Source organism: Prunus persica, chromosome G4 (assembly GCF_000346465.2).
Source record: "Prunus persica cultivar Lovell chromosome G4, Prunus_persica_NCBIv2, whole genome shotgun sequence".
In the NCBI taxonomy this organism is placed as follows: domain Eukaryota; kingdom Viridiplantae; phylum Streptophyta; class Magnoliopsida; order Rosales; family Rosaceae; genus Prunus; species Prunus persica.
This window is the reverse complement of record NC_034012.1, coordinates 22127182-22141646: the sequence shown is the minus strand read 5'-3', so window position 1 is coordinate 22141646 and position 14465 is coordinate 22127182. Positions and strand designations below refer to the sequence as shown.

The 14465-nt window shown below is 35.3% G+C and overlaps 1 protein-coding gene across 3 annotated transcripts; it reads left to right on the top strand.

The window, feature by feature from the left end:
* LOC18780604 (ATP-dependent DNA helicase Q-like 4A) lies at positions 1696-14359 on the top strand. 3 transcript variants are annotated; one of them, XM_020563271.1, is made up of 26 exons: positions 1696-1979; positions 2089-2221; positions 2324-2494; positions 2908-2965; positions 3152-3580; positions 3941-4111; positions 4199-4329; positions 4597-4975; positions 5063-5194; positions 5513-5599; positions 5708-5835; positions 8015-8135; positions 8231-8382; positions 8485-8620; positions 9560-9683; positions 9757-9827; positions 9997-10065; positions 10403-10531; positions 10636-10794; positions 10920-11000; positions 11081-11242; positions 11402-11457; positions 12718-12847; positions 13256-13350; positions 13567-13644; positions 13720-14359. In XM_020563271.1, the coding sequence occupies exons 2-26, from the start codon at positions 2196-2198 to the stop codon at positions 14108-14110; spliced, it is 3666 nt and encodes a 1221-aa protein (XP_020418860.1). In that variant the 5' UTR covers positions 1696-1979; positions 2089-2195; the 3' UTR covers positions 14111-14359. The 3 variants fall into 3 exon arrangements, with proteins under 3 accessions (XP_020418860.1, XP_020418858.1, XP_020418859.1); XM_020563269.1 differs by having other exon boundaries at positions 2089-2227; XM_020563270.1 differs by having other exon boundaries at positions 1696-2227.

Here is a 14465-nt window from a genome sequence, read left to right as displayed (position 1 = left end):
GATATTTCCAAAACTTCCAATATTTTAAACCTTGCAAACAAATTTTTGAACCTTAAAAAATGAATTTGAGAACTCCTTGTTCTTAAGAAAAATCACAGTTTTTGAGTTTCATACTTGTATAGGATACCAAGAGGGGTGGGCATCGAGACCGGAAAACCAAAACACCAAGTTGCATCGGACAGAAAAAAGGGGAAAAAACTATGTTGACTAGAAGTCAACAAACCGATACTGAACTGGACCGGGTGTGTTTTATTTTTTATTTTTTAAAAAATTATTTAAGCAGCATGAATATTTCCCCAAGCCCAACTTCAAAGCACCTCTATTTTGTAGGCCCAATTATCTCTCTTTGCATGAAATTGGATCATTTGTGAATTTGTAAGTCTAAAAAAAAAAAATTGTTGGAATTTGTAAAAAAAAAAAAAAAAAAAACTAATTAGTAAAACATATATATAAAAAAATCCAGTCCAAAATTGTAAAAATCGTAAATCACATCAAAATTAGTTTAGATCGGACCGGTCAGTTTCATAAATTTTTTTCCCCAAAATTGGACTGAATCACACCGATTGAATTGTACCGATACATGTTCCAGCATGAGATAAAAATCAAATCAGACCGGACTGCACCCATCCCTAAGAGCATTTCCAGCAAGGGGACCATGGGGAGGCCTGAAAGGGGGGGGGGGGGGGGAGGGAGCCCAAAATGCTGTTTCCAGCAACAAAAAGTAGCCCGGACAAGGAGTGGGACCCAGCGAACTGGGCTAGCTCGAGCGCCAGCCCGCGTTTTGGAGATGACGTCAGCGAGCTAACGTCACAATGACGCGCCCGCTACAATCCCCCAACGGCTAGCTTCCACGTGGCGAGCGCTGGGCTCTCTGATCAGACTTTTTCCAGCAATCCAACGGCATCCAATTTTTGTGCAATTAAAAAATGAAAAAAAAAACCAAAAAATTACAGAATTTGTTTTTTCTCTATACCTTATTTCCATTTTCAACATTTAAGTAAATGTCTTTGTCCTTTTATTACTTTCATTTATTTTTATATTACTTCATTTAATTAAGTTTACAATGTAAATAAGGAAGTACCCCCCATTTGGATTCAAATAAAAATACTAGAAAATCAAATTCCCACCAAATCAAAATATGAAAAATCGGTTTTAGTGCAAAATACAATTTAGGCTAAAAATGATGGCTCATTAAGTCAATATATACTTCATATTAAAATCTCATAAAATCAAGTTTTCTTATTTGATGTGTAAAGAATAAAAGCTGCCAAAAATTATCTTGAGAAAATGATTATTTCGAAAAACCATTTTTCATACTTAATCAATATTGCACCTCTGCTAAAAAAATTATGGGTCCGCCAGTTTAAATACCAACCAATACTCTTCACTTTTAACACCAAATCCTCATACTTTTTTTTTCTTTTATAAATACCAACCAATACAACTAATAAAATAAAATCTTATCCAAAAATATTATCCGATATGAATAGTATTGACATGTAGAAACCCAAAAATCTTATCCGAAAATATTATCCAAATTAATTATTTAAGTAAAAAAAGTTGTGAAAAAAATAAAAAAATAAAAAGTATTTGCCATGGCAAAAGGTAACTGCTAGAAACACACTTTTCTGGGGGGTTAGGACAGCTACTATTCATGTGAATAGTAGCTGCCTTAGGGCTCCCTTGTCATGACAAGAGACAAACTGCTGGAAATGCTCTAGGGCTCCCTTTGTTCCCACATTTTACCCCAAAAAAAAAAGGCTTGAAAAAAAAGCAAAAAATATCCCGCTACTCTCACACCGCGCTTTATTTTGAACCGCGCTCACTCTCTCTCAACCCCTTCCTCTTCCTCCCTTCACAAACACACGCCCGCGCCCAAAATCAGGGTGACCTGTTTGAATCATTTCTAGGGTTCCATTTGACATCGCACTCTTACTCATCCATGTAATCAGGGCGTCTTTGATTCATTGCAATTCAAGGTATGAACTTTCTTCTTATTAACACTTCCACTAACTTCAATTGTCATCATAAATCTGCTACATTTTTCCTTACGCTTGAATTTTTTTATTTTTTATTTTTTGTGTGAAGAACATTCCTTTAATTCAGATGAATGATTGAGGAGGTTTTTGCATAAAAGATTTTTGTATGAAGACGCTGCTTTGCGCCTGAAGATGCAAATATGTTGACCAAAACAAATGCATAGGAGGGAATCACATATGAGGCAAGAGTAACAGTAGCAAGACAATAGCCATTTACTTTGCCATTATATTCCTTTTTTTGATTATTCTGAGTGGGTTTTGGTTTGTGGGTATGTGCTATGCAGTCGTACCGAATTGGGTCAAGGTTCCAACTCTGCCCAGACGCCGTTTAAAGTTAGTTTGTTGGAACATGTCAAAGCACTTGATAATTTCTCAAGCCCTAATGTTTTGAGCTCAAATTTCCTTTTCTCCTTACCAACACAAAAACCTCATGCGCAAGAGGCAACGGCTATGAGGTTTTTTTTTTTTTTTTTACTGTTATCACATTCAGCATTACTTGTTATTTGGTGACAACTGCACAACAATTTTTTTACTTGGTGATTGTGGTATTTGGTTGGGGTATAATAATAAATTAAAAAAACTAATGCGTTTCAGTTAATTACAGGATTTGTTGTTTATTTCAGCTAATTTTGAGTTAGTCCCCACTCTTCTGCTTTCCTCGATTTTACTAATTCATGACTCTGGATTCCCCTCGTTTTTGGTATTCCTTGAGCTTGTGGATTTTTCTCTTAGAAATATTGATTACTTGCAATACACATGGATGCTTATATAATTAATGTACTATTATCTCAAGGCATTTAACTTGATACATCTCCAGAGTTCAGTTGGACTTTGATTTTCTAAGAGTGGTTCTATTCATGCTTTTTAGCTCAATGGCTTGTCGAATTCAGAATATTGGAAGATTACCAAGTGCACAAGTTCAAAAGGTAAACATGTTGGATGAGGAGTAATCCCATTTTCATTTTAACTTGGTTCTTAGGTGTTTCTTTATATATTTTTTTCTAAAAATTCTAAGTTCCATTCCTTATACTGTGTTATCTTTTTGGTATTAACAAACTCTTGTTACCACCTTACCCTGAGTTTTTTTCTTCTGGTTGGGATAATTTCGGCAGGCTTGGCATGCCCTTTCCAATCTTCAGATTTCTCATAGGAACTACACAAAACCTGGAAAGACTGTTCTAGTTAAGGATGCTAGTTCCAGGTATTGTCGTGATGTTGGAAGAACTGCTACGCCAAGCTCATGTGACATTGATAAGAGTCACACACATATGCAAACACATCAATACATTAATGGAACCAATTCCAGGAACAGTGAAGCTGCAACCTGTTTGGGTAATCGTTTTCCGTCGAGTAATGTTAATGTTGCAGATGTGGGAAATTTTTTTGGGGGGCAAAGTCAGGTCAGAGCATCAATGGTCAACAATTTTGATTCTCGGGTTCCAGGAGGATCATTTAGCAACAATAGTGTCCATACCAGCCAAATAAAACACTCTGCAAAAGTTTTGGTTAATGACATCGATGATGATGATGAAATACTTGAGGTAATTCATAAATTTCATTTAACTATTTTAAATCATTGTGGTTTAATTGTTGTGTATTAAGTTGGCTGTTTTTGTAAATATCTGCTGAAAATGGCTACTATTGTAAAAATCAGTATGAAAAGTTTCGAACCAGTATGTCGTTCTTACACCTTTAATTATGCATTATTTTGGATATTGACTTAAAGTACATCTAGTGAATCCATGTTACTTGTTCAATATCATTTAGCCTACTTGTGTGGATGTTGGTGAATGAGGTGTTAATGTTTCTATTTGCTTGAAGTCTTATTTTATGGTGTCTTGATTTATGCAAGTGCTGATTTCTTTGCACTCATCTATCTCATGCATTTACTCTGGTTTCAGAATATTGATGTTGACCAGATAGTGGAACAGTACCAATCAAACTGCACACCTCAACCATTGATCTCCAAGCTTCCACCCATTACTCCATCTATAGATAAAGATAGCATTGCAAGACAAGAGGTGACTAGTTTGCCTCCAGATTTGTGCTCAAACTGCATTCACGGGTTGAAGGTATGTTTATCATTCGAATTTTTCTTTTTGTGGTTCTATCTAATTCTGTGGTCAGCTTGATATGCCTAATTCCTGAATCTAATACAGATAGGACTTTGCCCAGAAGCTGCAAGTCATTTGCAGGAAATGAAGGACACGCTAATTACCATATCCAATGAACTGCTTGACGATGTTAATGATCTCAGTCCAACGCGAATAGAGAAGCTTCGCCAAGACAGGTTTGTATACTACACACTTTCATTGTTATTTGAATTTCTTTGTGAGAGTCAAGCTAGATATACAGAGGGAATTGTACGTAAAAAGACACCAGTGAAGGAAAATAATGGGATGGAGAAAAAAAAAATTATGGGTCTCTAGACTCTCTACAAGTCATATAGAGCTCACAAAGCTTCAGAATATTTTTGTTGTTTTGTTGTTTCACATTCATTATAATTTTTTTATATTTTACAAATAGATGAAGGAAAACAGTGTATTCCAATTGTTAGGTTACAGCTTAATAAGAAGATTCAGCAGCTCGAGAGACATCTTTGTAACAACTCATTGGATGAGGAAAGACGGAAGTCACATTTTTCTGCATCCACAGCAACTCCCAGGCCTTTCCAATATGAAACACCTCAAGCAGCTGCATTCAGGACTGATACCATGATATTTGATTCACAGGTTCAATCACATAATGTTCCAGGAGATTATGAAAGATGTAATTCATCATCAGTTTCATTCTCTTCTGTGGATGGGTTTGGTTTCTCATCTTGTCCTGTCGAGAGGGAACCATACATCCCAAAGTTTGTTGAAGTTAACTACATTGAAGGTTCTAATGACAACAAGTGGAGTAGTAATAATTTCCCATGGACCAAAAAGCTGGAGGTGCTCATCTAAATCATTCTCATATTTCATATTGGCATTACCTGTCATTGTAATTCGTAATTGTTGTTTCACTGCTATCACTTTCAGGCCAATAACAAGAAAGTGTTTGGAAATCACTCTTTTCGCCTCAACCAAAGAGAGGTCATTAATGCTACGATGAGTGGCTATGATGTTTTTGTTTTAATGCCAACTGGAGGGGGTAAGAGCTTGACATATCAGGTAAAAGAATTTTTTTCAAAGCCGTTACCAATTATGTTCCTTTCATTTTAAGGCCTACCACATATACCGTTCACTAGGAGCAGTTCTATGGTTTGGTCATCTTAAGTTTGTAATTAGTTTGACTGTGTGGGCATGCTTAGTTTATCGGTTCAGTTTCTTGGCCACAAGCTCTTGAGCTTTTCTACCTTTCCCACAATATATAGGCCAAGTACTTGCATCTTCTTTATTTGTTTCCTACAGAGTTGGTTCCCTTTTTGTAGGAAACTAGACAGACATTAAACAGTTTATAGGGTTTACTTTGGTTTCTGTATCTTGCAGCTCCCTGCCCTAATTTGTCCAGGAGTAACATTGGTAATTTCTCCCCTTGTGTCACTTATTCAAGATCAAATAATGCATTTATTGCAGGTAATGTTATTTTTTTTTCTTTTTTTCCAGCCTTTAGTTCGTTTAGATTATTTTACTTCCTGCTATCCAACAGTGTGTACTTATGTCCTCTCTTTTGGCATACCCTAGGCAAACATTCCTGCTGCTTACCTAAGTGCCAATATGGAGTGGACTGAACAACAGGAAATCTTTAGAGAGCTTAATTCTGAATATTGTAAATACAAGCTCTTATATGTCACCCCAGAGAAAGTTGCGAAGTGAGTTTTTGTTATCTAATACTTGCAAACACTTTATTTGTATGTCCTCTGCTACTTCAACAGCAACACTTTAGGTATGTCGAACATGATAATTATAATCATACAACTGAAGTAAGTAAGTTGTTGTATGCTAATAAGGGCAGTGTGAAGTAGCATTTAGTTTCTTGGCACTAAAATGATGGAGTCATTGATAACTTATGGTAATCCAGAATAGGCTCTTGATAAACCTTCTATGGGAGAGTTTTATGACATGCTGACTGTCCTGCTAAACAGATATATTTTGTGATGTTGATATTCCTCCTTGAGCTTTTAATCAAAAGAGTGCAAGAATGGAAATCATACTTATGCAATTCGCAGGTTTGATAGAATTATTATTATTGGTGTTATTATCATGGGCATTTCTTTAGCTAAATTTCTTCTGGTCTATAGAGCCTGTGTTTATGTTTATGTTTTTCAGTTCAATTGAAAAATTCTCCTTGATTCATGGGGAGTGCTTCGTTGAGCGGTTTTTGAGCTTTCTTGTTTAGGTTGTGTCTTTAATTGTTTGATGGACTAAACGTCCATGTTTTTAACTGCCTCTTTTCTCAAGAAAATCATCATGTCCTATAAGAAAGATTTGATTGAAAATTCAAGTTGAATGCCTATCATAGCACACTGTAGAATATTAGAATTGGTTTTCGAGTGAATCAGGGATTTTCTGGTATTATATTCAGCACTCACCAAAAGACTAGGAGTTCTTTAGAAGTCTTAGTATTTCATAGATTAATAAAATGTTTATCTCTCTCATAATTTGTTTAACAATATAAAAAAAAGTTATGAGAGACAATTTTATTAAAGGACTACAATCTCTATACAACACTTAGTGAACCAGAAGTCCGCCATCAAAATGATACAGTTCTAACAAGCAAATACAAAATACACCTACATTTTAAAGGAACTCTAAAAACTATCGTACAGCAGCTCCCCAATCTAAAAAAATTACAGAAAGTGAAAGATCCCTAAAAGCTGGAGAAACAGAAGCCCATAAGGATGCCCAAAGCCTGACTCTTTCCCTAGAATTCTCTTCTATATCTCCACTATAGTTCTCGAATTTTCTTTTAATTCTCTCCAACCAAATTACCCAAAAGACAGCTAACACAGTGCAATTCCATGAATTCTTGCATTCCTTCCGCCACCAAAAGACATACTTTTCACAAAGCATGTTTGAAACCAATTAACCCTTGCCTCCTTGACTAACCGCCACCACAGCTGCAATGCATATGAAATTATGGACAATGTAAAAACAATTGAGTTCCAGATTCTGCCTCTTTTTTGCACAAATGCAGCTGTGAGGAGAAATACAAACATTGAATCTTCTTCTTTGTACCAAATTGCAAGTACTTACTCTTCCATAAGCTATGATCCAACCCAAAACATGAACCTTAATAGGAACATTAGATTTCCAAATCATTTTAACAGGCTGGAACACAGGCAGCGATTGCTTATTAGACAGAAAATTTCAAACTCTTACAAGAGAAGACCTGATGAATCCAGTTTCCGCTTCCTCCCATCTGGCCTATGTTAACAGCTGAAAATTCTCCAAAACTGTCAATAGAGCTGCAGGCTCCTCAATCTCCTCTTCTCCTAAGTTTCTTCAAAATCGAAAATTCAAATCCACTTGACCTCACCTACTCTGCGAACTCAGCCATCCTATAATTTGGAAGGAAATCTTGAGCACAAAGGTAATTCACCTACCCAACTATCTTTTAAAAAATTACGATTGTTACTTCTTGTCCACAGTGAATGTGATATTTACTGGTTAGTTCAGGTGATTCTTACCTCTCAGTAATTATATTTTCTATAATTTCAGTCACAAATTCACAATTTTCTATGCACATAGTATGTGTGCAAGTCAACCTTAAAACTAGTTCATTATTTGCCAACCTTGAGTTTTGAATTATTTGTCCCTCTCCCCTTTATGACCCAACTCTATTACTGTTAATACTTATGGCAATAACGAATTGGGCCATCCAGTTATTTGTTCCCAGCCTTATTATATTGTCTGTTGCAATTGCATATTGAAATGAATGTCATAGTTTCAGTAATTACCTTTTTTTTTTAAAAGATAGTTTAAGTAAGTAATTAATCCTGCATAACTTTTTAAGATACCAATCTTTTTTTTATTTTTATTTTTCTGCAGAAGTGATGTTCTTTTACGGCAGTTGGAGAATTTAAATGCTCGTCAGTTGCTTGCTAGGATCGTTATTGATGAAGCTCATTGTGTGAGTCAGTGGGGGCATGATTTCAGACCAGATTATCAGGTAGGGGCTTTATTAAAATTTCAAGTTCGTGATGATTGAATTTTTCTTCTTGATTGTTTTCTATTTAATGTCAAGCTATTCTTTAAAATGTCCAGGCTCTTGGTATCTTGAAACAGAAGTTCCCAAATACTCCAGTGTTAGCTTTAACAGCTACTGCAACTGCTAGTGTAAAAGAGGATGTTGTGCAAGCTCTTGGTCTTGTTAACTGCATTGTTTTCCGGCAAAGTTTTAATCGCCCAAATTTATGGCAAGTGTTGGACAAAGATAAACTCTTGATCTATGTTGAAGTCATAAATTTTCCCAAACTGTCATACAAAGTTGAAATGATGATTCATTCTGTTCGTCACAGGTATTCTGTCATTCCCAAGACTAAGAAGTGTCTAGATGACATCGATAAGTTCATTAAAGAAAATCATCATGATGAAAGTGGAATAATTTATTGTCTCTCAAGAATGGACTGTGAAAAAGTTGCTGAGAGATTGCAGGTTTGATTTTTTCGTGATCTCTTTGTAGTTGAATGGAAGTCTTGTTATCTTATTATTTTTTGTTTCTTTATTTTATACTAGAAAGTCTTTATTGTTGCTTATTCAGTTATTGCTTTAAGCTTCATGAAAATTTAGCTACTGTTTGTTAATTGTGTAATCTATGACTTTTGATATACATATTTTTTCACTTTCTCTGCTTATTTTGCTAAAATGATGTTTAAAATGCGTGTTGCCAAAGGGACATGGAGATATACCTTTCTTTTGTCGTTATGGGTTTAGCAACTCAAGTTTATATATGAAAGCTTGGTTAGAAACTTCAGGCTTCTATGATTTGCATGTAACCGCCCATACAATTTCTTGCATCCATTCTGTTTATGTAACTTTTAGCAACTTTTGCAGAGAAAAATTTGGGCTTATTTTTCTGTTCAGCAACTTGGTGTTCTGGCCAAATTTCTGTACAGAAATCTGTATTGCTTGAGGAGCGGGCCATAGTCTAAGAAATTTATGTTCTGTACAGAAAACTTGGGGACATAGTCTAAGAATCCTTGATGTCTGGGAAAGTTCAACAATTAAAGTTAAATCAGCTCCTCTTTGGCATGAATAGCATTTTGGAATTGTGTTCCTTACTGTCCTCTTTTTCTTGAGGAGAGATTTTCTTTTTCCTTTTTCATTATACAAACAATTTTTCCAAGTTTGACATGGAGACTGGTCATTTGCTTAATTAATAACATTAAAAAATGTATGTTTGATATTCCTGATGTAAAAGGCGATGCATAATATTTTAAAAAGTTCTTAATTCATAGGAAAACTTATTGCATGCATGTTGTGTGCTAAAGATAAAAAGAAATGTTATCATCATGAGTATTTAAAAAAAAAACAAATTATGTTGTGATTTATTTCTCTAAGAATTAAGTTTCATTTGAGAGTGTACCTGTTCAGGAATGTGGACATAAAGCAGCATTTTACCATGGTAGTATGGATCCTGCTCAGCGTGCCTTTGTCCAGAAGCAGTGGAGTAAAGATGAAATCAACATTATCTGTGCTACAGTGGCATTTGGAATGGGTACATAAATTTTTGCTGATTTCTGTCTGGATTAATTAAGGTCACTATTACCAACATTGGAATTGGAATTCAGGTATCAACAAGCCAGATGTACGCTTTGTAATTCATCACTCTCTCCCGAAGTCTATCGAAGGCTACCATCAGGTATCAGATTGTATTAAATTGCTTCTTTAAGATTGCAAAATCTAGACGTGAAACTGTGAAATTTTGGAATTTAGCTTAATGGTTCTGAGAGCTTATTTCTTTGTAATGTTTTATGCATGAAAGCTTAGATTACTGATTTCTTTTAGCTCATTGTGTCACTATGTTTCAGGAGTGTGGTCGAGCTGGTAGAGATGGTCAGCGTTCATCTTGTGTGTTGTATTACAGTTACAGTGACTATGTAAGTTGCAGTAGTAAAACTAATGTCTACTTGGTTCTTGTCAGTTCTGTATTTGAACAATGGGCATGCATTGGAACCCGAATGGCCTCTAGGTCAAATGACATGTCCTCTCATAATGTCCTGTCCCCATGGTTATGTGGGGGAGGGTGATGTGGCCAGTTCAAGACTTGTTTGGGGTGCTGAGTCAATATGTCAAGCAATAAATGAAAAAACAGAAAGAAAAAAAAGGAAGAGTTTGCATTCAACAGTTTGATCATGCTAAAACAGTAGAGATTAATGTGTTCTTTCATTCTTTTTCATTTGTCTCTGCTTGTCTGTCTCTACAATTCTTTTGCAGATTCGAGTTAAACATATGATTAGCCAAGGAGTTATAGAGCAAAGCCCATTGGCATCTGGATACAATCGTACCAATACAGCTAATTCTGGGAGAGTATTGGAAACAAATACTGAAAATCTTTTGCGCATGGTACTTGATTAAGGCTTCATGTGTAGTTTTTGAGGTTTCTATTATTATATATTTCTTGTTCTTTAACAAATATGTACTAAATTAATTGACTTGAACTTTCTCAGGTCAGTTATTGTGAAAATGATGTTGATTGCCGACGAATTCTACAGCTTATTCATCTTGGAGAAAAATTTGATTGTACAACGTGCAAAAAGACATGTGATAATTGTTTGAAGATTAAAAGTTTCGTGGAGAAGGATGTCACAGGGATCGCAAAGCAACTGGTTTGAAACTTTTATAATTTTTGGGAGATGTTTGTCAAAGTTTATATTATGACTATCATTTCCTTGTAAAATTTTGCAATCCTTGCATTGTAAGGGTAGTCACGTTTGCTGCATGTTGTGCTTAGGTTGAACTGGTGAAGTTAACAGGGCAGCAGTTTTCGTCATCTCATATTCTTGAAGTCTACAGGGGCTCCTTTAGCCAATTTGTATGCTTCAACTTTAAGACATGCACTGTCGTTTCTACTTTTTGTCATTATCTTCTTTGATGTTATGTTTGTAATGTTAGGTCAAGAAACACAGGCATCAGACTGTGAGCTTGCATGGAGTGGGAAAACATCTAGCCAAGGGTGAAGCTTCACGTGTATTACGTCATCTTGTTACCGAGGACCTTCTTTCTGAGGAAGTCAAGAAAAGTGATGTTTATGGATCTGTATCATCAATACTAAAGGTACCTCTGATTCCTTCAAATCACTCAAGCTGAGTTTTTCATTAAAGATGATCGTGCTTGAAAAGAGAACGAAATGCAAGAAACTGCCACTTGCTGTCATCATCTGTTTTTCCTTTTTATTTATAGAAATTACATGTGTCATTTTTCATTTGTTTTCAGGTTAATGAATTGAAAGCGTGTGAACTTTTCTCTGGCAGGAAGACAATTCTAATAAGGTTTGGCTTTTTGGACATACGTCTTTCTGTTGTATTGTCACTATTCTGTTTACTTGTTCCATGTGAGTATTGTATTAATATGTGAAGGATTTTTGTATTAGATCGTTAAGGAATTTTTTTAATCTCCATCAACCATGCATGTGCAGGAGTGTCCAATACTATTACTATCAAATAGGAACAGCCTAGTGGTAGATCCACCTTATTCAGAAGGCCCATTCCCTGTTCAGCTTGAGTGGTCTCCCCTAAACTGTGTAGTGCAAAACTGTTAGGACACGTTCTTTGCTTTCATTTTTACTAAATTTTTACCCTTCTCAAGTGTTGGTTATATATCATAAGTTGGTCAATTTCGTAGAGGTGCATGCAATATTGGGGAAGGTTTTGTAGTTTTTTCAATACTAATATCATTATACACTTTGCAGCTGATGGGACATTGGATGTGTTCTATGTGGTGTTTTGGTTGCTAGGTTCTAGTCAGGTTTGCCATAGGCCCTACGACTGCGATGAACATGCCTGCTTGTGTAGAATAATTAGGTCTTTTACAACTATGAATAACATCTTGGATAGGATCTGGCTTATCTAAATGTCTTTCATGGGCACAACTTATTTGATTAAGTTTTTGTGTTGGCTAATCTTAAATAACTGAAAAAATTTGTACTGCTTACAAAAGTAAGTTTCATTTCATTCACGAAACACATAAGACCAATTTATTCTTGTTTGCGTCATATTTAGTTAGTTTTAATGTCAATTATATGGTATTACGACTTGTAAGTTATTAATGGGACTAATACTGAATTTGTAAAATATCTATTAGTCAGCTAAGACTTTTACACATGCCATCTTTGGTATTTTGAAGCCACTAATTATCAGCCTAGCTTTCATCCTATGTTATTAGAAAGCTTTTGTAAGGTTGCATGATATTATATAGGTTTGATATTCATCATTGATTCATTGATGCGGCTACATTCTTGCCAGCCACACAATAATACATGGAATTTTGCTTGCTTGTGTGTAGTGTTTCAGTAGAGAGAGATGATTATGTTGGAAACATCGTGTCAATATATTCTTTCTATTTAATCTTATTACACATGCTACGAAATACTTCTTGTTTGAGCCTAGTTGTCTGCAAAGAGGGAAACACTTCTTTTGACCGAAGTGTTTATAGTCTTGTGCATTTCAATCTGAGTCTTTAATTTTGTTTATTTTCTGCTGTACAAAAATGCACACAACACTATTGAGACTGACATCTTAAATACATTGTAGATTCCCTTCTTCCGTAAAAGCTTCTAAACAGAAAAACTCTGAAGTGATTTCAGCTAAAGGCTCACTGACATCTGGGAAGCAGAGTCCTCCACATATTGGCACTGAACAACCTCAATCCAAAGCAAATTTGGTATATTCATAGATAGTAGATATATGTATATTATATATAAACATAAATTCTCTATGCATGACATCTGTTCTTTATATATATATATATATATATATATATATATATATATATATAGTGTGATTATGGAATGGACGTCCGTTGTTTATTAAAGAATGGACTATTGATATGCAATTGATAATGTGTCAATATCATTCATTATAGCCAGCAAAAACAGATCTCTGTTACATGATACATGGATACGTGTATACATATGTTTTATATATATGTATGTACGTTGGCAAGACACTTATGTACATGTATATTTATTCCTTTTGTCAGTACCCTATTCTGCTTGATGAAATATCTGACTACCATGACGGCTGAATCGAGCTATATCAATTAATTAATTTCTTTTAAATTCCATAACAGGATCTATCTACCAAAATATTTACTTCTTTGAAAATGCTTCGAACTAATCTCGTTAGAGAATCTGATGATGGGGTCATGGCATACCACATATTTGCGTAAGATTCTTACTCTTTTTTATTTTTGTTTGCGACTTAATAGAATAACTCTATTTAATACCAATTTGTTTCCGGAGGAGAGGAAGGAAACTACTTGGGAAAAGTTGCTAATCATTCGGAGTTGGAATTTTATAACGAGGGGTCTTTATAAGTGTCTACTTGTCCTTTGATCTTTAGATGATATCTTCTGAAAAGTTGCTGTTCTTTTTGAGTCAGGAATACCACGCTGCAGAACATGAGCAGCAGAATTCCTAGAACCAAGGAGGAACTCCTTGAAATAAATGGCATTGGCAAGTAAGTTATACCGTAACAAGATTATTTTCTGCCTACCTAACAAAAAATATACTCAACATTTTTGGCTCAATTCAGGGGTAAGTTGGCCAAGTATGGAGATCGGATACTTGAAACAATTGAAGCTGCCATAAAGGAATACTACAAAACAGATAAAAACAGCACCAGTAGCAATGACAGTAATGATATGAAGAGGAAAAGAGATGGCAACAACAATGGGAATGAAAATTTTGATGACAACGACTTCACCAAAAGCACAGATCGGTCAAAGAAAAAGGCACCAAAGAGGCAGAACAAAACTATTGAGGCCTATAGTTATGCGGAGCCAGATTACCCCCAATTGATAGATGATGAACTAGACTTATATTGCTATGACTTTGAAGTGAATGCTTCGGATATGAAAACTAATCAGAATGCTGGTGGAAGAGTGCTGCCTCAATGGTCAACGCCTGGAAATGGGCGACAGTGATAATTGTAATCATTGTGAGTATTAGGGTCAATATTACCAGATAAAACCGTCTTTTCTTTTGGATACAATTGAAAAATGTGGGAGACGAGACTCCTCTGACGGCTTTTCGCATTTCTTCTGGCTGTTGGAACAAGGTTTCTCTGTCCCATCTACATCTAATGTATCATGTATTATGTGCAATAGTTTTGTAATACTTGCTAGCGGCAAATTTAAATATTGTTATTAGAGAAACATGCTTGTTTCTGGTAACTGTATAACTACCATGAAATCCCTATGTACATGACTGAGAGTTGCAACGGTAGTTCAACCATAGCAGTGAGTATTCTCTGCCTTCCACGCCTACTTTTTTTTCCCC